The following is a 19,767-nucleotide window of genomic DNA, read 5'->3' on the forward strand; positions in this document are numbered from 1 at the left end:
TGTGGCCGACCGGGAGTTCCAGGAGCCCGGACAGCCTGAGAGGGGTTAGGCGGGTGTCCGTGGTGAGGTGGCCAACCGGGAGTTCCAGGGGCTGGCCAGCCTAGGAGGGTTTTCTTGGTCATACACCAGCTTTTCACGAGACAAGCAAACCAAAGCTTCCAGGGATTGTGGTTGCTCTGAGGAGCCCAAAACCACTGAGAAACAACAGGGGTGAGGTTGTAGGGGGGCGGGGGGTAGCCTTAGCTGTCTGGTATCCGTGACAATTGGATCTTTAAACTTCAGACAAGGGTTCATACTGGTTTGAACTCAGAGTATGATTTAATCAACTTTTGGAAGTAGTGTTTTTCTTTTTACATAGCTCCTGTGCATCACCTATTATTCGGCTAGATTACGAGTTATGCGTTAGGGTAAAACAATGCTTTTTCTCCAACATAGGTGTGTCCGGTCCACGGCGTCATCCTTACTTGTGGGATATTCTCTTCCCCAACAGGAAATGGCAAAGAGCCCAGCAAAGCTGGTCACATGATCCCTCCTAGGCTCCGCCTACCCCAGTCATTCTCTTTGCCGTTGTACAGGCAACATCTCCACGGAGATGGCTTAGAGTTTTTTAGTGTTTAACTGTAGTTTTTATTATTCAATCAAGAGTTTGTTATTTTGAAATAGTGCTGGTATGTACTATTTACTCAGAAACAGAAAAGAGATGAAGATTTCTGTTTGTATGAGGAAAATGATTTTAGCAACCGTCACTAAAATCCATGGCTGTTCCACACAGGACTGTTGAGAGCAATTAACTTCAGTTGGGGGAACAGTGAGCAGTCTCATGCTGCTTGAGGTATGACACATTCTAACAAGACGATGTAATGCTGGAAGCTGTCATTTTCCCTATGGGATCCGGTAAGCCATGTTTATTACGATCGTAAATAAGGGCTTCACAAGGGCTTATTAAGACTGTAGACTTTTTCTGGGCTAAATCGATTCATTATTAACACATATTTAGCCTTGAGGAATCATTTTATTTGGGTATTTTGATATAATAATATCGGCAGGCACTGTTTTAGACACCTTATTCTTTAGGGGCTTTCCCAAAGCATAGGCAGAGCCTCATTTTCGCGCCGGTGTTGCGCACTTGTTTTTGAGAGGCATGGCATGCAGTCGCATGTGAGAGGAGCTCTGATACTTAGAAAAGACTTTCTGAAGGCGTCATTTGGTATCGTATTCCCCTTTGGGCTTGGTTGGGTCTCAGCAAAGCAGATACCAGGGACTGTAAAGGGGTTAAAGTTCAAAACGGCTCCGGTTCCGTTATTTTAAGGGTTAAAGCTTCCAAATTTGGTGTGCAATACTTTTAAGGCTTTAAGACACTGTGGTGAAAATTTGGTGAATTTTGAACAATTCCTTCATGTTTTTTCGCAATTGCAGTAATAAAGTGTGTTCAGTTTAAAATTTAAAGTGACAGTAACGGTTTTATTTTAAAACGTTTTTTGTACTTTGTTATCAAGTTTATGCCTGTTTAACATGTCTGAACTACCAGATAGACTGTGTTCTGAATGTGGGGAAGCCAGAATTCCTATTCATTTAAATAAATGTGATTTATGTGACAATGACAATGATGCCCAAGATGATTCCTCAAGTGAGGGGAGTAAGCATGGTACTGCATCATTCCCTCCTTCGTCTACACGAGTCTTGCCCACTCAGGAGGCCCCTAGTACATCTAGCGCGCCAATACTCCTTACTATGCAACAATTAACGGCTGTAATGGATAATTCTGTCAAAAACATTTTAGCCAAAATGAACACTTATCAGCGTAAGCGCGACTGCTCTGTTTTAGATACTGAAGAGCATGACGACGCTGATAATAATGTTTCTGAAGGGCCCCTAACCCAGTCTGATGGGGCCAGGGAGGTTTTGTCTGAGGGAGAAATTACTGATTCAGGGAACATTTCTCAACATGCTGAACCTGATGTGATTACATTTAAATTTAAGTTGGAACATCTCCGCATTCTGCTTAAGGAGGTATTATCCACTCTGGATGATTGTGACAAGTTGGTCATCCCAGAGAAACTATGTAAAATGGACAAGTTCCTAGAGGTGCCGGGGCTCCCAGAAGCTTTTCCTATACCCAAGCGGGTGGCGGACATTGTTAATAAAGAATGGGAAAGGCCCGGTATTCCTTTCGTCCCTCCCCCCATATTTAAAAAATTGTTTCCTATGGTCGACCCCAGAAAGGACTTATGGCAGACAGTCCCCAAGGTCGAGGGAGCGGTTTCCACTTTAAACAAACGCACCACTATACCCGTAGAGGATAGTTGTGCTTTCAAAGATCCTATGGATAAAAAATTAGAAGGTTTGCTTAAAAAGATGTTTGTTCAGCAGGGTTACCTTCTACAACCAATTTCATGCGTTGTCCCTGTCGCTACAGCCGCATGTTTCTGGTTCGATGAGCTGATAAAGGCGGTCGATAGTGATTCTCCTCCTTATGAGGAGATTATGGACAGAATCAATGCTCTCAAATTGGCTAATTCTTTTACCCTAGACGCCACTTTGCAATTGGCTAGGTTAGCGGCTAAGAATTCTGGGTTTGCTATTGTGGCGCGCAGAGCGCTTTGGTTGAAATCTTGGTCGGCTGATGCGTCTTCCAAGAACAAGCTACTTAACATTCCTTTCAAGGGGAAAACGCTGTTTGGCCCTGACTTGAAAGAGATTATCTCTGATATCACTGGGGGTAAGGGCCACGCCCTTCCTCAGGATCGGCCTTTCAAGGCAAAAAATAAACCTAATTTTCGTCCCTTTCGTAGAAACGGACCAGCCCAAAGTGCTACGTCCTCTAAGCAAGAGGGTAATACTTCTCAAGCCAAGCCAGCTTGGAGACCAATGCAAGGCTGGAACAAGGGAAAGCAGGCCAAGAAACCTGCCACTGCTACCAAGACAGCATGAAATGTTGGCCCCCGATCCGGGACCGGATCTGGTGGGGGGCAGACTCTCTCTCTTCGCTCAGGCTTGGGCAAGAGATGTTCTGGATCCTTGGGCGCTAGAAATAGTCTCCCAAGGTTATCTTCTGGAATTCAAGGGGCTTCCCCCAAGGGGGAGGTTCCACAGGTCTCAGTTGTCTTCAGACCACATAAAAAGACAGGCATTCTTACATTGTGTAGAAGACCTGTTAAAAATGGGAGTGATTCATCCTGTTCCATTAAGAGAACAAGGGATGGGGTTCTACTCCAATCTGTTCATAGTTCCCAAAAAAGAGGGAACGTTCAGACCAATCTTAGATCTCAAGATCTTAAACAAGTTTCTCAAGGTTCCATCGTTCAAGATGGAAACCATTCGAACTATTCTTCCTTCCATCCAGGAAGGTCAATTCATGACCACGGTGGATTTAAAGGATGCGTATCTACATATTCCTATCCACAAGGAACATCATCGGTTCCTAAGGTTCGCATTCCTGGACAAGCATTACCAGTTCGTGGCGCTTCCTTTCGGATTAGCCACTGCTCCAAGGATTTTCACAAAGGTACTAGGGTCCCTTCTAGCTGTGCTAAGACCAAGGGGCATTGCTGTAGTACCTTATTTGGACGACATTCTGATTCAAGCGTCGTCCCTTCCTCAAGCAAAGGCTCACACGGACATAGTCCTGGCCTTTCTCAGATCTCACGGATGGAAAGTGAACGTGGAAAAGAGTTCTCTATCTCCGTCAACAAGGGTTCCCTTCTTGGGAACAATAATAGACTCCTTAGAAATGAGGATATTTCTGACAGAGGCCAGAAAAACAAAGCTTCTAGACTCTTGTCGGATACTTCATTCCGTTCCTCTTCCTTCCATAGCTCAGTGCATGGAAGTGATCGGGTTGATGGTAGCGGCAATGGACATAGTTCCTTTTGCGTGCATTCATCTAAGACCATTACAACTGTGCATGCTCAGTCAGTGGAATGGGGATTATACAGACTTGTCTCCGAAGATACAAGTAAATCAGAGGACCAGAGACTCACTCCGTTGGTGGCTGTCCCTGGACAACCTGTCACAAGGGATGACATTCCGCAGACCAGAGTGGGTCATTGTCACGACCGACGCCAGTCTGATGGGCTGGGGCGCGGTCTGGGGATCCCTGAAAGCTCAGGGTCTTTGGTCTCGGGAAGAATCTCTTCTACCGATAAATATTCTGGAACTGAGAGCGATATTCAATGCTCTCAAGGCTTGGCCTCAGCTAGCGAGGGCCAAGTTCATACGGTTTCAATCAGACAACATGACAACTGTTGCGTACATCAACCATCAGGGGGGAACAAGGAGTTCCCTAGCGATGGAAGAAGTGACCAAAATCATTCTATGGGCGGAGTCTCACTCCTGCCACCTGTCCGCTATCCACATCCCAGGAGTGGAAAATTGGGAAGCGGATTTTCTGAGTCGTCGGACATTGCATCCGGGGGAGTGGGAACTCCATCCGGAAATCTTTGCCCAAGTCACTCAGCTGTGGGGCATTCCAGACATGGATCTGATGGCCTCTCGTCAGAACTTCAAAGTTCCTTGCTACGGGTCCAGATCCAGGGATCCCAAGGCGGCTCTAGTGGATGCACTAGTAGCACCTTGGACCTTCAAACTAGCTTATGTGTTCCCGCCGTTTCCTCTCATCCCCAGGCTGGTAGCCAGGATCAATCAGGAGAGGGCGTCGGTGATCTTGATAGCTCCTGCGTGGCCACGCAGGACTTGGTATGCAGATCTGGTGAATATGTCATCGGCTCCACCTTGGAAGCTACCTTTGAGACGAGACCTTCTTGTTCAGGGTCCGTTCGAACATCCGAACCTGGTTTCACTCCAGCTGACTGCTTGGAGATTGAACGCTTGATCTTATCGAAGCGAGGGTTCTCAGATTCTGTTATCGATACTCTTGTTCAGGCCAGAAAGCCTGTAACTAGAAAGATTTACCACAAAATTTGGAAAAAATATATCTGTTGGTGTGAATCTAAAGGATTCCCTTGGGACAAGGTTAAGATTCCTAAGATTCTATCCTTCCTTCAAGAAGGATTGGAAAAAGGATTATCTGCAAGTTCCCTGAAGGGACAGATTTCTGCCTTGTCTGTGTTACTTCACAAAAAGCTGGCAGCTGTGCCAGATGTTCAAGCCTTTGTTCAGGCTCTGGTTAGAATTAAGCCTGTTTACAAACCTTTGACTCCTCCTTGGAGTCTCAATTTAGTTCTTTCAGTTCTTCAGGGGGTTCCGTTTGAACCCTTACATTCCGTTGATATTAAGTTATTATCTTGGAAAGTTTTGTTTTTAGTTGCAATTTCTTCTGCTAGAAGAGTTTCAGAATTATCTGCTCTGCAGTGTTCTCCTCCTTATCTGGTGTTCCATGCAGATAAGGTGGTTTTACGTACTAAACCTGGTTTTCTTCCAAAAGTTGTTTCTAACAAAAACATTAACCAGGAGATTATCGTACCTTCTCTGTGTCCGAAACCAGTTTCAAAGAAGGAACGTTTGTTGCACAATTTGGATGTTGTTCGCGCTCTAAAATTCTATTTAGAAGCTACAAAGGATTTTAGACAAACATCTTCCTTGTTTGTTGTTTATTCCGGTAAAAGGAGAGGTCAAAAAGCAACTTCTACCTCTCTCTCTTTTTGGATTAAAAGCATCATCAGATTGGCTTACGAGACTGCCGGACGGCAGCCTCCCGAAAGAATCACAGCTCATTCCACTAGGGCTGTGGCTTCCACATGGGCCTTCAAGAACGAGGCTTCTGTTGATCAGATATGTAGGGCAGCGACTTGGTCTTCACTGCACACTTTTACCAAATTTTACAAGTTTGATACTTTTGCTTCTTCTGAGGCTATTTTTGGGAGAAAGGTTTTGCAAACCGTGGTGCCTTCCATTTAGGTGACCTGATTTGCTCCCTCCCTTCATCCGTGTCCTAAAGCTTTGGTATTGGTTCCCACAAGTAAGGATGACGCCGTGGACCGGACACACCTATGTTGGAGAAAACAGAATTTATGTTTACCTGATAAATTACTTTCTCCAACGGTGTGTCCGGTCCACGGCCCGCCCTGGTTTTTTTAATCAGGTCTGATAATTTATTTTCTTTAACTACAGTCACCACGGTACCATATGGTTTCTCCTATGCAAATATTCCTCCTTAACGTCGGTCGAATGACTGGGGTAGGCGGAGCCTAGGAGGGATCATGTGACCAGCTTTGCTGGGCTCTTTGCCATTTCCTGTTGGGGAAGAGAATATCCCACAAGTAAGGATGACGCCGTGGACCGGACACACCGTTGGAGAAAGTAATTTATCAGGTAAACATAAATTCTGTTTTTACGCCCGCTGGTATTACGAGTCTTGAAGGTTTAGGGTCACCGCACACTTTTTTGGCCTTACCGCAAAACGACTTACGTAAACTTCGTATAGTATTTTTTCTATGGGACTTCCATAGCGCCTGTATTACGAGTCTGTCCTAGGAGGTCAAAAAGTGAGCGGTACACCCTACCCTGTCAAGAGTCCTCATGCATTTAAAAGTCAGTAGTTAAGAGTTTTATGGTACAATGCCATAACATAAAACTCATAACTAAAAAGTACACTAACACTCGCCAGAAGAGGATGCTCCGCGTCGGATGTCTTGAAGATGGACCCGCTCCGCGCGGGATGGATGAAGATAGAAGATGCCGTCTGGATGAAGACTTCTGGCCGGCTTGGATGAAGACTTCTGCCCGTCTGGAGGACCACTTCGCCCGGCTTGGATGAAGACGTCTCCCGGTAAGTCGATCTTCAGTGGGTTAGTGTTAGGTTTTTTTAAGGGTGTATTGGGTGGGTTTTATTTTTTAGATTAGGGTTTTGGCGGCAAAAGAGCTAACTGCCATTTTAAGGGCAATGCCCATCCAAATGCCCTTAGGTTTTTTTATAGTATTTTATTTGGGGGTTGGTTGTGTGGGTGGTGGGTTTTACTGTTGGGGGGGTTGTTTGCATTTTTTTTTACAAGAAAAAAAGAGCTGATTACTTTGGGGCAATACCCCGCAAAAGGCCCTTTTAAGGGCTATTGGTAGTTTAGTTTAGGCTAGGGGATTTTTTTTATTTTGGGGAGGCTTTTTTAATTTTAATAGGGCTATTAGATTAGGTGTAATAAGTTTATATTTCTGAAATTTGTTTATTATTTTCTGTAATTTAGTGTTTGTTTTTTTTGTACTTTAGCTAATTTAATTTAGGTAATTGTATTTAATTTAGTTAATTTATTTAATCATAGTGTAGTGTTATGTGTTAGTGTAACTTAGGTTAGGTTTTATTTTACAGGTAAATTTGTATTTATTTTAGCTAGGTAGTTATGAAATAGTTAAAAACTATATAATAACTATTGTACCTAGTTAAAATAAATACTAACTTGCCTGTAAAATAAAAATAAACCCTAAGATAACTACAATGTAACTATTAGTTATATTGTAGCTAGCTTAGGGTTTATTTTACAGGTAAGTATTTAGTTTTAAATAGGAATTATTTAGTTAATGATAAGAATATTTATTTAGATTTATTTAAATTATATTTAAGTTAGTGGGTGTTAGGTTTAGGGTTAGACTTAGGTTTAGGGGTTAATCACTTTAATATAGTGGCAGCGACGTTGGGGGCGGCAGATTAAGGGTTAATAAATGTAGGTAGGTGGCGGCAATGTTAGGGGCGGCAGATTAGGGGTTAATAATATTTAATGTTTGCGAGGCGGGAGTGCGGTGGTTTAGGGGTTAATATGTTTATTATAGGAGCGGCAGATTAGGTGTTAATAAGTGTAGGTAGGTGGTGGCGACATTGGGGGCGGCAGATTAGGGGTTAATAAATATAATGTAGGTGGCGGCGATGTTGGGGGCAGCAGATTAGGGGTTCATAAGTATAACGTAGGTGGCGCGGTGTCCGGAGCGGCAGATTAGGGGTTAATAAGTATAATATAGGTGTCGGGGGCGGCAGATTAGGGGTTAATAAATGTAAGATTAGGGGTGTTTAGACTCGGGGTTCATGTTAGGGTGTTAGGTGTAGACATAACTGCGGCTGCGTTAAGGAGTTTTACGCTGCTTTTTTGCTTGTGTTAGACTTTTTTTCAGCCGGCTCTCCCCGTTGATTCTTATGGGGAAATCTTGCAAGAGCACGTTACACCAGCTCACCGCTGACTTAAGCAGCGCTGGTATTGAAGTGCGGTAAGGAGCAAAATTTTGCTCTCCGCTCACTTCTTGTCTTTTAAGAACAGGTTTCTGAAAACCCATAATACCAGCGCTGCATGTAAGTGAGCGGTGAGAGAAAACTGCTCGTTAGCACCACATAGCCTCTAACGCAAAACTCGTAATCTAGGTGATTGTGTTTTCATCCATACCCCTGATCCTCCAGCTGGCCAGATAATATCTTATATGTGTCAATTTAACCTTTTGACACTATTCATTTAAAATGTCAACATTTTGTGAGGTCAGAGGTTTAGATGCTATTTAATATATTTTTGCAACTATTCAACTAGACCAGGAACATGTTTATAATTGTGCATTATGTATCAGGTTTAGATATAATTCAATATCTTTAGCCATTGAATATTGTATCAGGAACTGTTTTCCCCGTTTATACATTTTTCATTTATGTGTGTATTGGTTTGCTGGTGGATACAATTTATGTCTTTCTTTCTCCAACATAGGTGTGTCCGGTCCACGGCGTTATCCTTACTTGTGGGATATTCTCTTCCCCAACAGGAAATGGCAAAGAGCCCAGCAAAGCTGGTCACATGATCCCTCCTAGGCTCCGCCTACCCCAGTCATTCTCTTTGCCGTTGCACCGGCAACATCTCCACGGAGATGGTTAAGAGTTTTTTGGTGTTTAAATGTAGTTTTTATTCTTCAATCAAGTGTTTGTTATTTTAAAATAGTGCTGGTATGTACTATTTACTCTGAAACAGAAAAGAGATGAAGATTTCTGTTTGTAAGAGGAAGATGATTTTAGCAAACGTTACTAAAATCGATTGCTGTTTCCACACAGGACTGTTGAGATGAAGTAACTTCAGTTGGGGGAAACAGTTGGCAGACTTTTCTGCTTGAGGTATGACTGGCCACATTTCTAACAAGACTTTGTAATGCTGGAAGGCTGTCATTTCCCCTATGGGGACCGGTAAGCCATTTTCTTAGATTAAGTAAAAGAATAAAGGGCTTTATAAGGGCTTAAAATACTGGTAGACATTTTTCTGGGCTAAAACGATTACTTTGCTAAGCATATTTGGCAGATTATAACTCTTAATAGTTATTATAATCTTGGGGATTGTTGTTAAAAAACGGCAGGCACTGTATGGACACCTTTTTCAGATGGGGGCCTTTTCTAGTCATAGGCAGAGCCTCATTTTCGCGCCACTAATGCGCAGTTGTTTTTGGAAAGCAAGGCATGCAGATGCATGTGTGAGGAGCTAAGAACCACTGAAAAAGCTTATAGAAGGCGTCATTTGGTATCGTATTCCCCTCTGGGCTTGGTTGGGTCTCAGCAAAGCAGATACCTGGGACTGTATAGGGGTTAAATGTAAAAATGGCTCCGGTTCCGTTATTTTAAGGGTTAAAGCTTTCAAATTTGGTGTGCAATACTTTTAAGGCTTTAAGACACTGTGGTGAAATTTTGGTGAATTTTGAACAATTCCTTCATGCTTTTTCGCATATTCAGTAATAAAGTGTGTTCTGTTTAAAATTTAAAGTGACAGTAACGGTTTTATTTTAAAACGTTTTTTGTGCTTTGTTGACAAGTTTAAGCCTGTTTAACATGTCTGAACCATCAGATAAGCGATGTTCTATATGTATGAAAGCCAAGGTTTCTCCCCATTTAAATATATGTGATAATTGTGACATAGTGTCCAAACAAAGTAGGGACAATGATGCCACAGATAATTATATTGCCCAAGATGATTCCTCAAATGAGGGGAGTAAGCATGGTACTGCATCATCCCCTTCTGTGTCTACACCAGTTTTGCCCACACAAGAGGCCCCTAGTACATCTAGTGCGCCAATACTTATTACCATGCAACAATTAACGGCTGTTATGGATAATTCTATTGCAAACATTTTATCTATAATGCCTACTTATCAGAGAAAGCGCGATTGCTCTGTTTTAAACACTGAAGAGCAAGAGGACGCAGATGATAACGGTTCTGACATTCCCTCACACCAATCTGAAGGGGCCAGGAGGGAGGTTTTGTCTGAGGGAGAAATTTCAGATTCAGGAAAAATTTCTCAACAAGCTGAACCTGATGTTGTAACATTTAAATTTAAATTAGAACATCTCCGCGCACTGCTTAAGGAGGTATTATCTACTCTGGATGATTGTGACAATTTGGTCATTCCAGAGAAATTATGTAAGATGGACAAGTTCCTAGAGGTTCCGGTGCCCCCCGATGCTTTTCCTATACCCAAGCGGGTGGCGGACATAGTAAATAAGGAGTGGGAAAGGCCCGGCATACCTTTTGTTCCTCCCCCTATATTTAAGAAATTATTTCCTATAGTCGACCCCAGAAAGGACTTATGGCAGACAGTCCCCAAGGTCGAGGGGGCGGTCTCTACTCTAAACAAATGCACTACTATTCCCATAGAAGATAGTTGTGCTTTCAAAGATCCTATGGATAAAAAATTAGAGGGTTTGCTTAAAAAGATGTTTGTTCAGCAAGGTTACCTTCTACAACCAATTTCATGCATTGTTCCTGTCACTACGGCAGCGTGTTTTTGGTTCGAAGAACTAGAAAAGTCGCTCAATAAAGAATCTTCGTATGAGGAGGTTATGGACAGAGTTCAAGCACTTAAATTGGCTAACTCTTTTATTTTAGATGCCGCTTTGCAATTAGCTAGATTAGCGGCGAAAAATTCAGGGTTTGCTATCGTGGCGCGCAGAGCACTTTGGCTAAAGTCTTGGTCAGCGGATGTGTCTTCCAAGACAAAATTGCTTAACATCCCTTTCAAGGGTAAAACACTGTTTGGTCCTGATTTGAAAGAGATTATTTCAGACATCACCGGGGGAAAGGGCCACGCCCTTCCTCAGGATAGGTCTTTTAAGGCTAAAAATAAGCCTAATTTTCGTCCCTTTCGCAGAAACGGACCAGCCTCTAATTCTACATCCTCTAAGCAAGAGGGTAATACTTCTCAACCCAAACCAGCCTTGAGACCGATGCAAGGCTGGAACAAGGGTAAGCAGGCCAAGAAGCCTGCCACTGCTACCAAAACAGCATGAAGGGATGGCCCCCGATCCGGGACCGGATCTGGTGGGGGGCAGACTTTCTCTCTTTGCTCAGGCTTGGGCAAGAGATGTTCAGGATCCTTGGGCACTAGAAATAGTTTCTCAGGGTTATCTCCTGGAATTCAAAGAAACTACCCCCAAGGGGAAGGTTCCACAGGTCTCAATTAACTTCAAACCAAATAAAAAGACAGGCATTCTTACATTGTGTAGAAGACCTGTTAAAGATGGGAGTAATTCATCCAGTTCCAATAGGAGAACAAGGGATGGGGTTTTACTCCAACCTGTTCATAGTTCCCAAAAAAGAGGGAACATTCAGACCAATTTTAGATCTCAAGATCCTAAACAAATTTCTCAGGGTTCCATCGTTCAAAATGGAAACCATTCGAACGATCCTTCCTACCATCCAGGAAGGTCAATTTATGACCACGGTGGATTTAAAGGATGCGTACCTACATATTCCTATCCACAAGGAACATCATCAGTTCCTAAGGTTCGCTTTTCTGGACAAGCATTACCAGTTTGTGGCACTTCCATTCGGATTAGCCACTGCTCCGAGAATTTTCACAAAGGTACTAGGGTCCCTTCTAGCGGTTCTAAGACCAAGGGGCATTGCAGTAGTACCGTACTTGGACGACATCCTGATTCAAGCGTCGTCTCTGTCAAAAGCAAAGGCTCATACGGACATCGTCCTAGCCTTTCTCAGATCTCACGGATGGAAAGTGAACATAGAAAAAAGTTCTCTGTCCCCGTCAACAAGAGTTCCCTTCTTGGGAACAATAATAGACTCCTTAGAAATGAGGATTTTTCTGACAGAAGTCAGAAAATCAAAACTTCTAAGCTCTTGTCAAGTACTTCATTCTGTTCTTCGTCCTTCCATAGCGCAGTGCATGGAAGTAATAGGATTGATGGTTGCAGCAATGGACATAGTTCCTTTTGCACGAATTCATCTAAGACCATTACAACTGTGCATGCTCAGACAGTGGAATGGGGATTATACAGACTTGTCTCCGACGATTCAAGTAGATCAAAGGACCAGAGATTCACTCCGTTGGTGGCTGATCCTGGACAACCTGTCACAGGGAATGAGCTTCCGCAGACCAGAGTGGGTCATTGTCACGACCGACGCCAGTCTGGTGGGCTGGGGCGCGGTCTGGGAACCCCTGAAAGCTCAGGGTCTGTGGTCTCGGGAAGAATCTCTTCTCCCGATAAACATTCTGGAACTGAGAGCGATATTCCATGCTCTCAAAGCTTGGCCTCATCTAGCAAAGGCCAAATTCATAAGGTTTCAATCAGACAACATGACGACAGTTGCATATATCAACCATCAGGGGGGAACAAGGAGTTCCCTGGCGATGGAGGAAGTGACCAAGATAATTCAATGGGCGGAGGATCACTCCTGCCACTTGTCTGCAATCCACATCCCAGGAGTGGAAAATTGGGAAGCGGATTTTCTGAGTCGTCAGACATTCCATCCGGGGGAGTGGGAACTCCATCCGGAAATCTTTGCCCAAATAACTCGATTATGGGGCATTCCAGACATGGATCTGATGGCCTCTCGTTAGAACTTCAAGGTTCCTTGTTACGGGTCCAGATCCAGGGATCCCAAGGCGACTCTAGTAGATGCACTAGTAGCACCTTGGACCTTCAACCTAGCTTATGTATTCCCACCGTTTCCTCTCATTCCCAGGCTGGTAGCCAGGATCAATCAGGAGAGGGCTTAGGTGATCTTGATAGCTCCTGCGTGGCCACGCAGGACTTGGTATGCAGACCTGGTGAATATGTCATCGGCTCCACCATGGAAGCTACCTTTGAGACAGGACCTTCTTGTTCAAGGTCCATTCGAACATCCGAATCTGGTTTCCCTCCAACTGACTGCTTGGAGATTGAACGCTTGATTTTATCAAAGCGTGGGTTTTCAGATTCTGTAATAGATACTCTGATTCAGGCTAGAAAGCCTGTAACTAGAAAAATTTACCATAAGATATGGAAAAAATATATCTGTTGGTGTGAATCGAAAGGATTCCCATGGAACAAGATAAAAATTCCTAAGATTCTATCCTTTCTACAAGAAGGTTTGGAGAAAGGATTATCTGCAAGTTCTCTGAAGGGACAGATCTCTGCTTTATCTGTTTTACTTCACAAAAGGCTGGCAGCTGTGCCAGACGTTCAAGCGTTTGTTCAGGCTCTGGTTAGAATCAAGCCTGTTTACAGACCTTTGACTCCTCCCTGGAGTCTTAATCTAGTTCTTTCAGTTCTTCAAGGGGTTCCGTTTGAACCCTTACATTCCGTAGATATTAAGTTATTATCTTGGAAAGTTTTGTTTTTGGTTGCTATTTCTTCTGCTAGAAGAGTTTCTGAGTTATCTGCTCTGCAGTGTTCTCCGCCCTATCTGGTGTTCCATGCAGATAAGGTGGTTTTGCGTACTAAGCCTGGTTTTCTTCCGAAAGTGGTTTCCAACAAAAATATTAACCAGGAGATAGTTGTACCTTCTTTGTGTCCGAATCCAGTTTCAAAGAAGGAACGTTTGTTACACAATTTGGACGTAGTCCGTGCTCTAAAATTCTATTTAGAGGCCACTAAAGATTTCAGACAAACATCTTCTTTGTTTGTTGTTTATTCTGGTAAAAGGAGAGGTCAAAAAGCAACTTCTACCTCTCTTTCTTTTTGGCTTAAAAGCATTATCCGATTGGCTTATGAGACTGCCGGACGGCAGCCTCCTGAAAGAATCACAGCTCATTCCACTAGGGCTGTGGCTTCCACATGGGCCTTCAAGAACGAGGCTTCTGTTGACCAGATATGTAAGGCAGCGACTTGGTCTTCACTGCACACTTTTGCCAAATTTTACAAATTTGATACTTTTGCTTCTTCGGAGGCTATTTTTGGGAGAAAGGTTTTGCAAGCCGTGGTGCCTTCCATTTAGGTGACCTGATTTGCTCCCTCCCTTCATCCGTGTCCTAAAGCTTTGGTATTGGTTCCCACAAGTAAGGATGACGCCGTGGACCGGACACACCTATGTTGGAGAAAACAGAATTTATGTTTACCTGATAAATTACTTTCTCCAACGGTGTGTCCGGTCCACGGCCCGCCCTGATTTTTTTAATCAGGTCTGTTGAATTATTTTTTCTAACTACAGTCACCACGGTATCATATGGTTTCTCCTATGCATATTTCCTCCTGTACGTCGGTCGAATGACTGGGGTAGGCGGAGCCTAGGAGGGATCATGTGACCAGCTTTGCTGGGCTCTTTGCCATTTCCTGTTGGGGAAGAGAATATCCCACAAGTAAGGATGACGCCGTGGACCGGACACACCGTTGGAGAAAGTAATTTATCAGGTAAACATAAATTCTGTTTTTTGACTTAATCCGGGTATTCAATATAGTTATCCAGGAATCCCTAATTCGATTTATTTTATTTTAATCGTAATTACTAATAACTTGATACCATATTTGAAAACAATTCTTTGTAGCAATTTTTCATCTTTATGGTGATCTGATTATGGCCCAAATACATATGTAAAATGTACATACATAAATGAATGTTGCACTGACTATGTTGTTTGATCTTGATCTTCGACTGTTTGTATATATATACATACATGTTTTTGTTAATATATTGTCTCTCCTTGTGATTAAGCACAATGAATGTAACCAATAAGGTCTTGTATATACTAATAGGCATTACTATGCAGAGTTGTTTTTAACCAATCAGGTTGTCCCCTGCTACCTTAAATAGGTCAGCAGGTGTTCAATGTGTAGCTATGATTACGACCTAACGGTCGACACATGTTAGCAGTTTTTGAGTGTGTGCCGGATGTGACCCATGGATGTCGTTTTTACCTTGAATATATAATAAAATAAGAAATTTTAAACTGTTATCTGCTACTCCTCTACTTGTTTGACAACATTGATATATTAATATACTTTATAACATTTAAATCTCTAAATCTCTGCCTGTTTCTGTACCCCTGCAGGCCGTCTCCTCTTATCTTAGTGCATTTTATTAGTTTTTCATAGCTAGACAGTGTGCCATATAGATACCATCGTGCTCACTCCTGTGGAGTGATTATGAACCAGCGCTAATGGGTTAAAATGCAAGTTTGTAAAAAGCACAGAGATAAGGGGGCAGCCTGCAGAGGCTTAGATGCAAGGTAATCACAGAGGTAAAAGTATATTAATATAACTGTGTTGGTAATGCAGAACTGGGGAATATGTAATGCAGTGATTATCTGTTTTTAAGCAATAAACCTTTTCATTTAGACTTTCCCTTTAATGGCAGTGATGCCCGAAACTTTTCTGTTTTTATTTACCTTTGGGATTAAATAAAGTAAATGTTACACAGTACTGTGACAGATATCACTTGTTTCGTTTGGAGTAAGTAGAGACTCAGAGATTCCGGTCTTCATGGTGCTTGGAATTGGGCTCATACGTTGTTGTGTTATTGACTGCTTGATTACTAATGAGCTGATAAAATAGTGATCTCTAATGTCTCCTTAGAGGAACATGATGAAACCCTACATTTTTTCCCTTATTCAGATAGAGAATACAATTTTAGAAAAGTTTCCAATTTACTTAGATTATCAAATTTGCTTTGTTCTTATGTTATTCTTTTTTTAAGTGATACCTAGGTAGGGTAGCGTGCACATGCCTAAAGCACTACATGACAGGAAATAGTGCTGCCATCTAGTGCTCTTGCTCATATATAACATTGTTGCAAAACGTCTGCCATATAGTGCTGCATACACGTGCACGCTCCTGAGCCAACATCCTGCTTTTTTTTAACAAAGGATAACAAGAAAACAAAGAAAATGTTATAATAAAACATAGCACTTTCCCTGGTGCTGTAAACATGTAGGGTCTTTTACATCTTTTCCTTTTGAATTAACTGTTCTTTTGGTGTGTGACAGAAGGACTAAAATCATGTTGAGACAGATAAATGTTTGTTATATCTCATTATATGTTTGTTCTCATCATTTGCTTATGAAGGAATTCTGTGTTTTACATGATTGATAGGTCGCTATTTAGTTCTGTTTTATGCCTGGTTTATCATTTCAGATATATCATTTAAAGGGACAGTATACACCAATTTTCATATAGCTGCATGTTATAGACACTACTATAAAGAAGAATATGCACAGATACTGATCTAAAAATCCAGTATAAAACCGTTTAAAAACATACTTAAAAGCTTCCAGTTTAACGCTGTTGATGAGGTTAGGCTGGGACACCAAGGGAAAAGGGCTGATAAAACAAAAAGAGCAGACACTCCCCCTCCCTTTCCTGTATAAGAAAAGACAGATAACATAAACAATGCATCTGACACTATGGGGCTCGATTAGGAGTCTGAAAATCATTACAATGTTATTAAAAAATAAGCAAAACTATACATTGTGACAAAAACACTGCCAGATGGGCTTTATAAATGGATCAGCTACAAAACGTTACAAAATCTAGTGTACAATGTCCCTTTACGTCACTTGTGTTTTATGATTGCTCGAGTAAGCAAAGTGCCTTTAATCTATTGTTTGCTACTCCTCAGCTGAACTTGGAGAATGTGAGCATTCTGAGCACACGCCAGAGCTAGTGTCCGAATTCCGTTTCATTCCAAACCAGACAGAAACCATTGAATTGGACATTTTTCAGAAGTGGGCTGAATGCAGGTACAGTATACCCGAGCTTAAGTTATTCCTATACCTTTATTTAAACAAATAAAAATTACACATTTGTTAAAAAAGGGTGAAAAAGCTAATGTAACTTTTTATTAAAGGGACATTCTAAAGTAATACAAATGTCAACCTTTCATTAGAACATGTCATTTTACACTACTAACCCTAGATAACTTTGTGTGTCATACACAGCAGCTATGTTAAACACATAGGTAAAGTTCTTCTTGGGAGATGAAAGCATTGCCTCACCTGAGCAGGACATGACCTGTCAGCCAATCAACTAATATGCGGCATTGTCATGCTCAGGAGCTGCAGTATTGGTGTGTCTAATCATTTTGTGGGGTTTAAACACATAGGTCTCTAGGGTGCTTAATGCAAATGTTCCATGCTAAAATGAATGACATGTAATGTTTGTTTTAGAATGTCACATTGTAAGTCAATGATCTAACTCTTAGCCTCACTGTCCTAAAATGTCTCTCAAACCAACAAAGCCGATGCATACATATAAAAAAAAAAACTACAGGAAATCAGACAGCCAATAAAAATGTAATTATTATTATTATTCTTTATTTATAAAGCGCCAACAGATTCCGCAGCGCTGCCCTTGGGTACAAGGATAAAAGTACAACGGAGAAACAATACAATAAGAGACAAAATTTTACAGACGAATGCAAAGGGAGTTGAGGGCCCTATTCCCGTGGGAACTTACAATCTAGATGGGTGGGAGGATGGGAAACAGGAGGTGGGGACAGCAAAGGTGAGAATTATATTAGTGAGGAGATAGATGAGGGCAACTGGTGGGTAAGTGAAGTTCATTTGTTAATGAGTCTGGTGATAATAATTTTGAATTTAATTCTGCTGTGAATAGGGAGCCAGTGAATGGACTCACAGAGAGGTGCAACAGAAACAGAGCGTCGAGAGAGGTGGATTAGCCTTGTAGATGCATTTATGATGGATTGAAGGGGAGAGAGGGAGGCCAGATAGTAAGTTATTACAGTAGTCAAGTCGGGAAATTACCAGGGAGTGGATTAGCTGTTCAGTAGCTTCAGCACTCAGAAACAGACACATTTTGGAGATATTGCGTAGGTGGTTGCGGCAGGATAAAGAGAGCAATTGGATGTGGGGATTGAAGGACAGATTTGAGTCAAGTGTGACTCAGAGGCAGAGGACTTAGGGTGATGGGGAGATAGTGGTGCCGCCAAGAGTGATGGAAAAATTAGAAACTGGAGTTGAGTTAGAGGGAGGGATTAGAAGTAGTTCGGTCTTGGCCATGTTTATTTTTAGGTGATGAGAGGCCATCCAGGAGGAAATGCCAGATAAGCAGTCGCTGATGTGAGATTTGAAAAGGGAGAAGAGTTTTTTAGGGTTTGAGGAGTGAGTGGATATAAGAGAAGAGGAGTAGGTTTACTTAGCTAGGTGAAGGGCAGAGGTGTAAGAGTGAAGAATGAACTTATAGTGCATGAAATCAGGTTCAGAGCGGGATTTGCTCCAGGAACGTTCATCAGTGCGGGAGCATTTTTGTAGGTGGCGTGTTTGCTGGGAGTGCCAGGGCTGGAGCTGGCGACGTGGGGCTTTGCGAAGTTGGGGGGGAGCGAGAGTGTCAAGTGCAGAAGAGAGGGTATTATTATAGTGGGTTATAGCAAGGTCAGGGCAGGATATTGTGGAAGTGTGGGGGAGGCGAATTTGAATAAGGTTGGGGAAGGTCTACAGTGTGCAGATTTCTACTGGTGCGGGGCGAGGGGGGGAGGTAGGTTTAGCCTGTATATTAAGATCAAAGGTGAGCAGATGGTGGTCTGAGATGGGAAATGGGCGACAGTCAACATCAGAGAGAGAGCAGAGATAGGAAAATACCAGATCAATAGAGTGTCCATCACGTGGGTAGGGAATAGGGTGGATTGTGAGAGGCCGAGGGAGTTAGTGTGTGAGAGAAGTTTAGAGGCAGCAGGGGCAGATGGGTGGTCAATGAAGATGTTGAAGTCCCCTAGGATTAGAGCAGGTGTATTTGTAGAGGGAAAGTAAGGAAGCCAGGCAGCAAAGTTGTCAAGGAATTGGGAGGTTGGTCCAGGGGGGCGATAGATAACTGCCACTCTGAAAGAGAGGGGGGGAACAGGCGAATGCAGTGGACTTCAAAGGAAGAAAACAAGAGAGATGGAAATGGGGATAGGTACTGATAGGAGCAGGAGGGGGAGAGTAAGATGCCAACCCCGCCACTGTGTCTCTCACCTGGCCTAGGTGTGTGGCTAAAGTGGAAACCACTGTGTGTGAGAGCAGCAATGGAAGCAGTGTCAGAGGAAGATAGCCAGGTTTCAGTAATTGCTAAAAGGTTGAAAGCGTTGGAAACAAACAGGTCGTGAACGATTGTAATGTAATATTCATCTTAGATCCTAGCCGTGGCTTTCATGATGAAAGAATAATATATCCTCTATTTTTAAAGAGACATTTTAATTAGATTTTTTGTTTATTGATTTAAATTTCTATGTTAAATATTAGCAATGCATACTTGATTTGTATGACATTATGAAATAAAGAACTAATGAACAACTAATTCAACTTTATCTGCAGGGGTAAAACACCGGCACAGGCTGAGCTCTGCTACCTGAATAAAGCCAAGTGGTTAGAAATGTATGGAGTGGATATGCACTTGGTCAAGGTAATACAAAAAAATTATTATTTTCATTTAAAGTATATGTAGAACAGCTGCAGCTTTTCTTGTGTCAATCTATGGGAGACTTTTTTTTTTTAGATAGTTTGTTTATAAATTTTATTTGGCCTCTAAATTAAAAGTATGTAGTTATGTAAAAATAAAAAAAAACATTGTTGTATTAGACCAAAATGCAGGTTGCCAAGTAGGGATGGGTAAATGTCTGAATTTTGAGATTCAAAAGGTTGAAAAACCTCATCCTTGTCATTTATTAT

The 19,767-nt window shown here is 42.2% G+C and overlaps 1 protein-coding gene across 1 annotated transcript in view; it reads left to right on the plus strand.

Annotated features, from left to right (window-relative positions):
- The window catches only part of EPB41L4B (erythrocyte membrane protein band 4.1 like 4B), a 433,805-nt gene that overhangs the window by 310,172 nt on the left and 103,866 nt on the right, over positions 1-19,767 (plus strand). The window contains exons 7-8 of the mRNA XM_053714600.1: positions 16,725-16,845; positions 19,414-19,501. Coding sequence (XP_053570575.1) covers positions 16,725-16,845; positions 19,414-19,501 — 209 coding nt within the window. The remainder of the gene's footprint in view (positions 1-16,724; positions 16,846-19,413; positions 19,502-19,767) is intronic.

This window comes from Bombina bombina, chromosome 5 (assembly GCF_027579735.1).
Source record: "Bombina bombina isolate aBomBom1 chromosome 5, aBomBom1.pri, whole genome shotgun sequence".
In the NCBI taxonomy this organism is placed as follows: domain Eukaryota; kingdom Metazoa; phylum Chordata; class Amphibia; order Anura; family Bombinatoridae; genus Bombina; species Bombina bombina.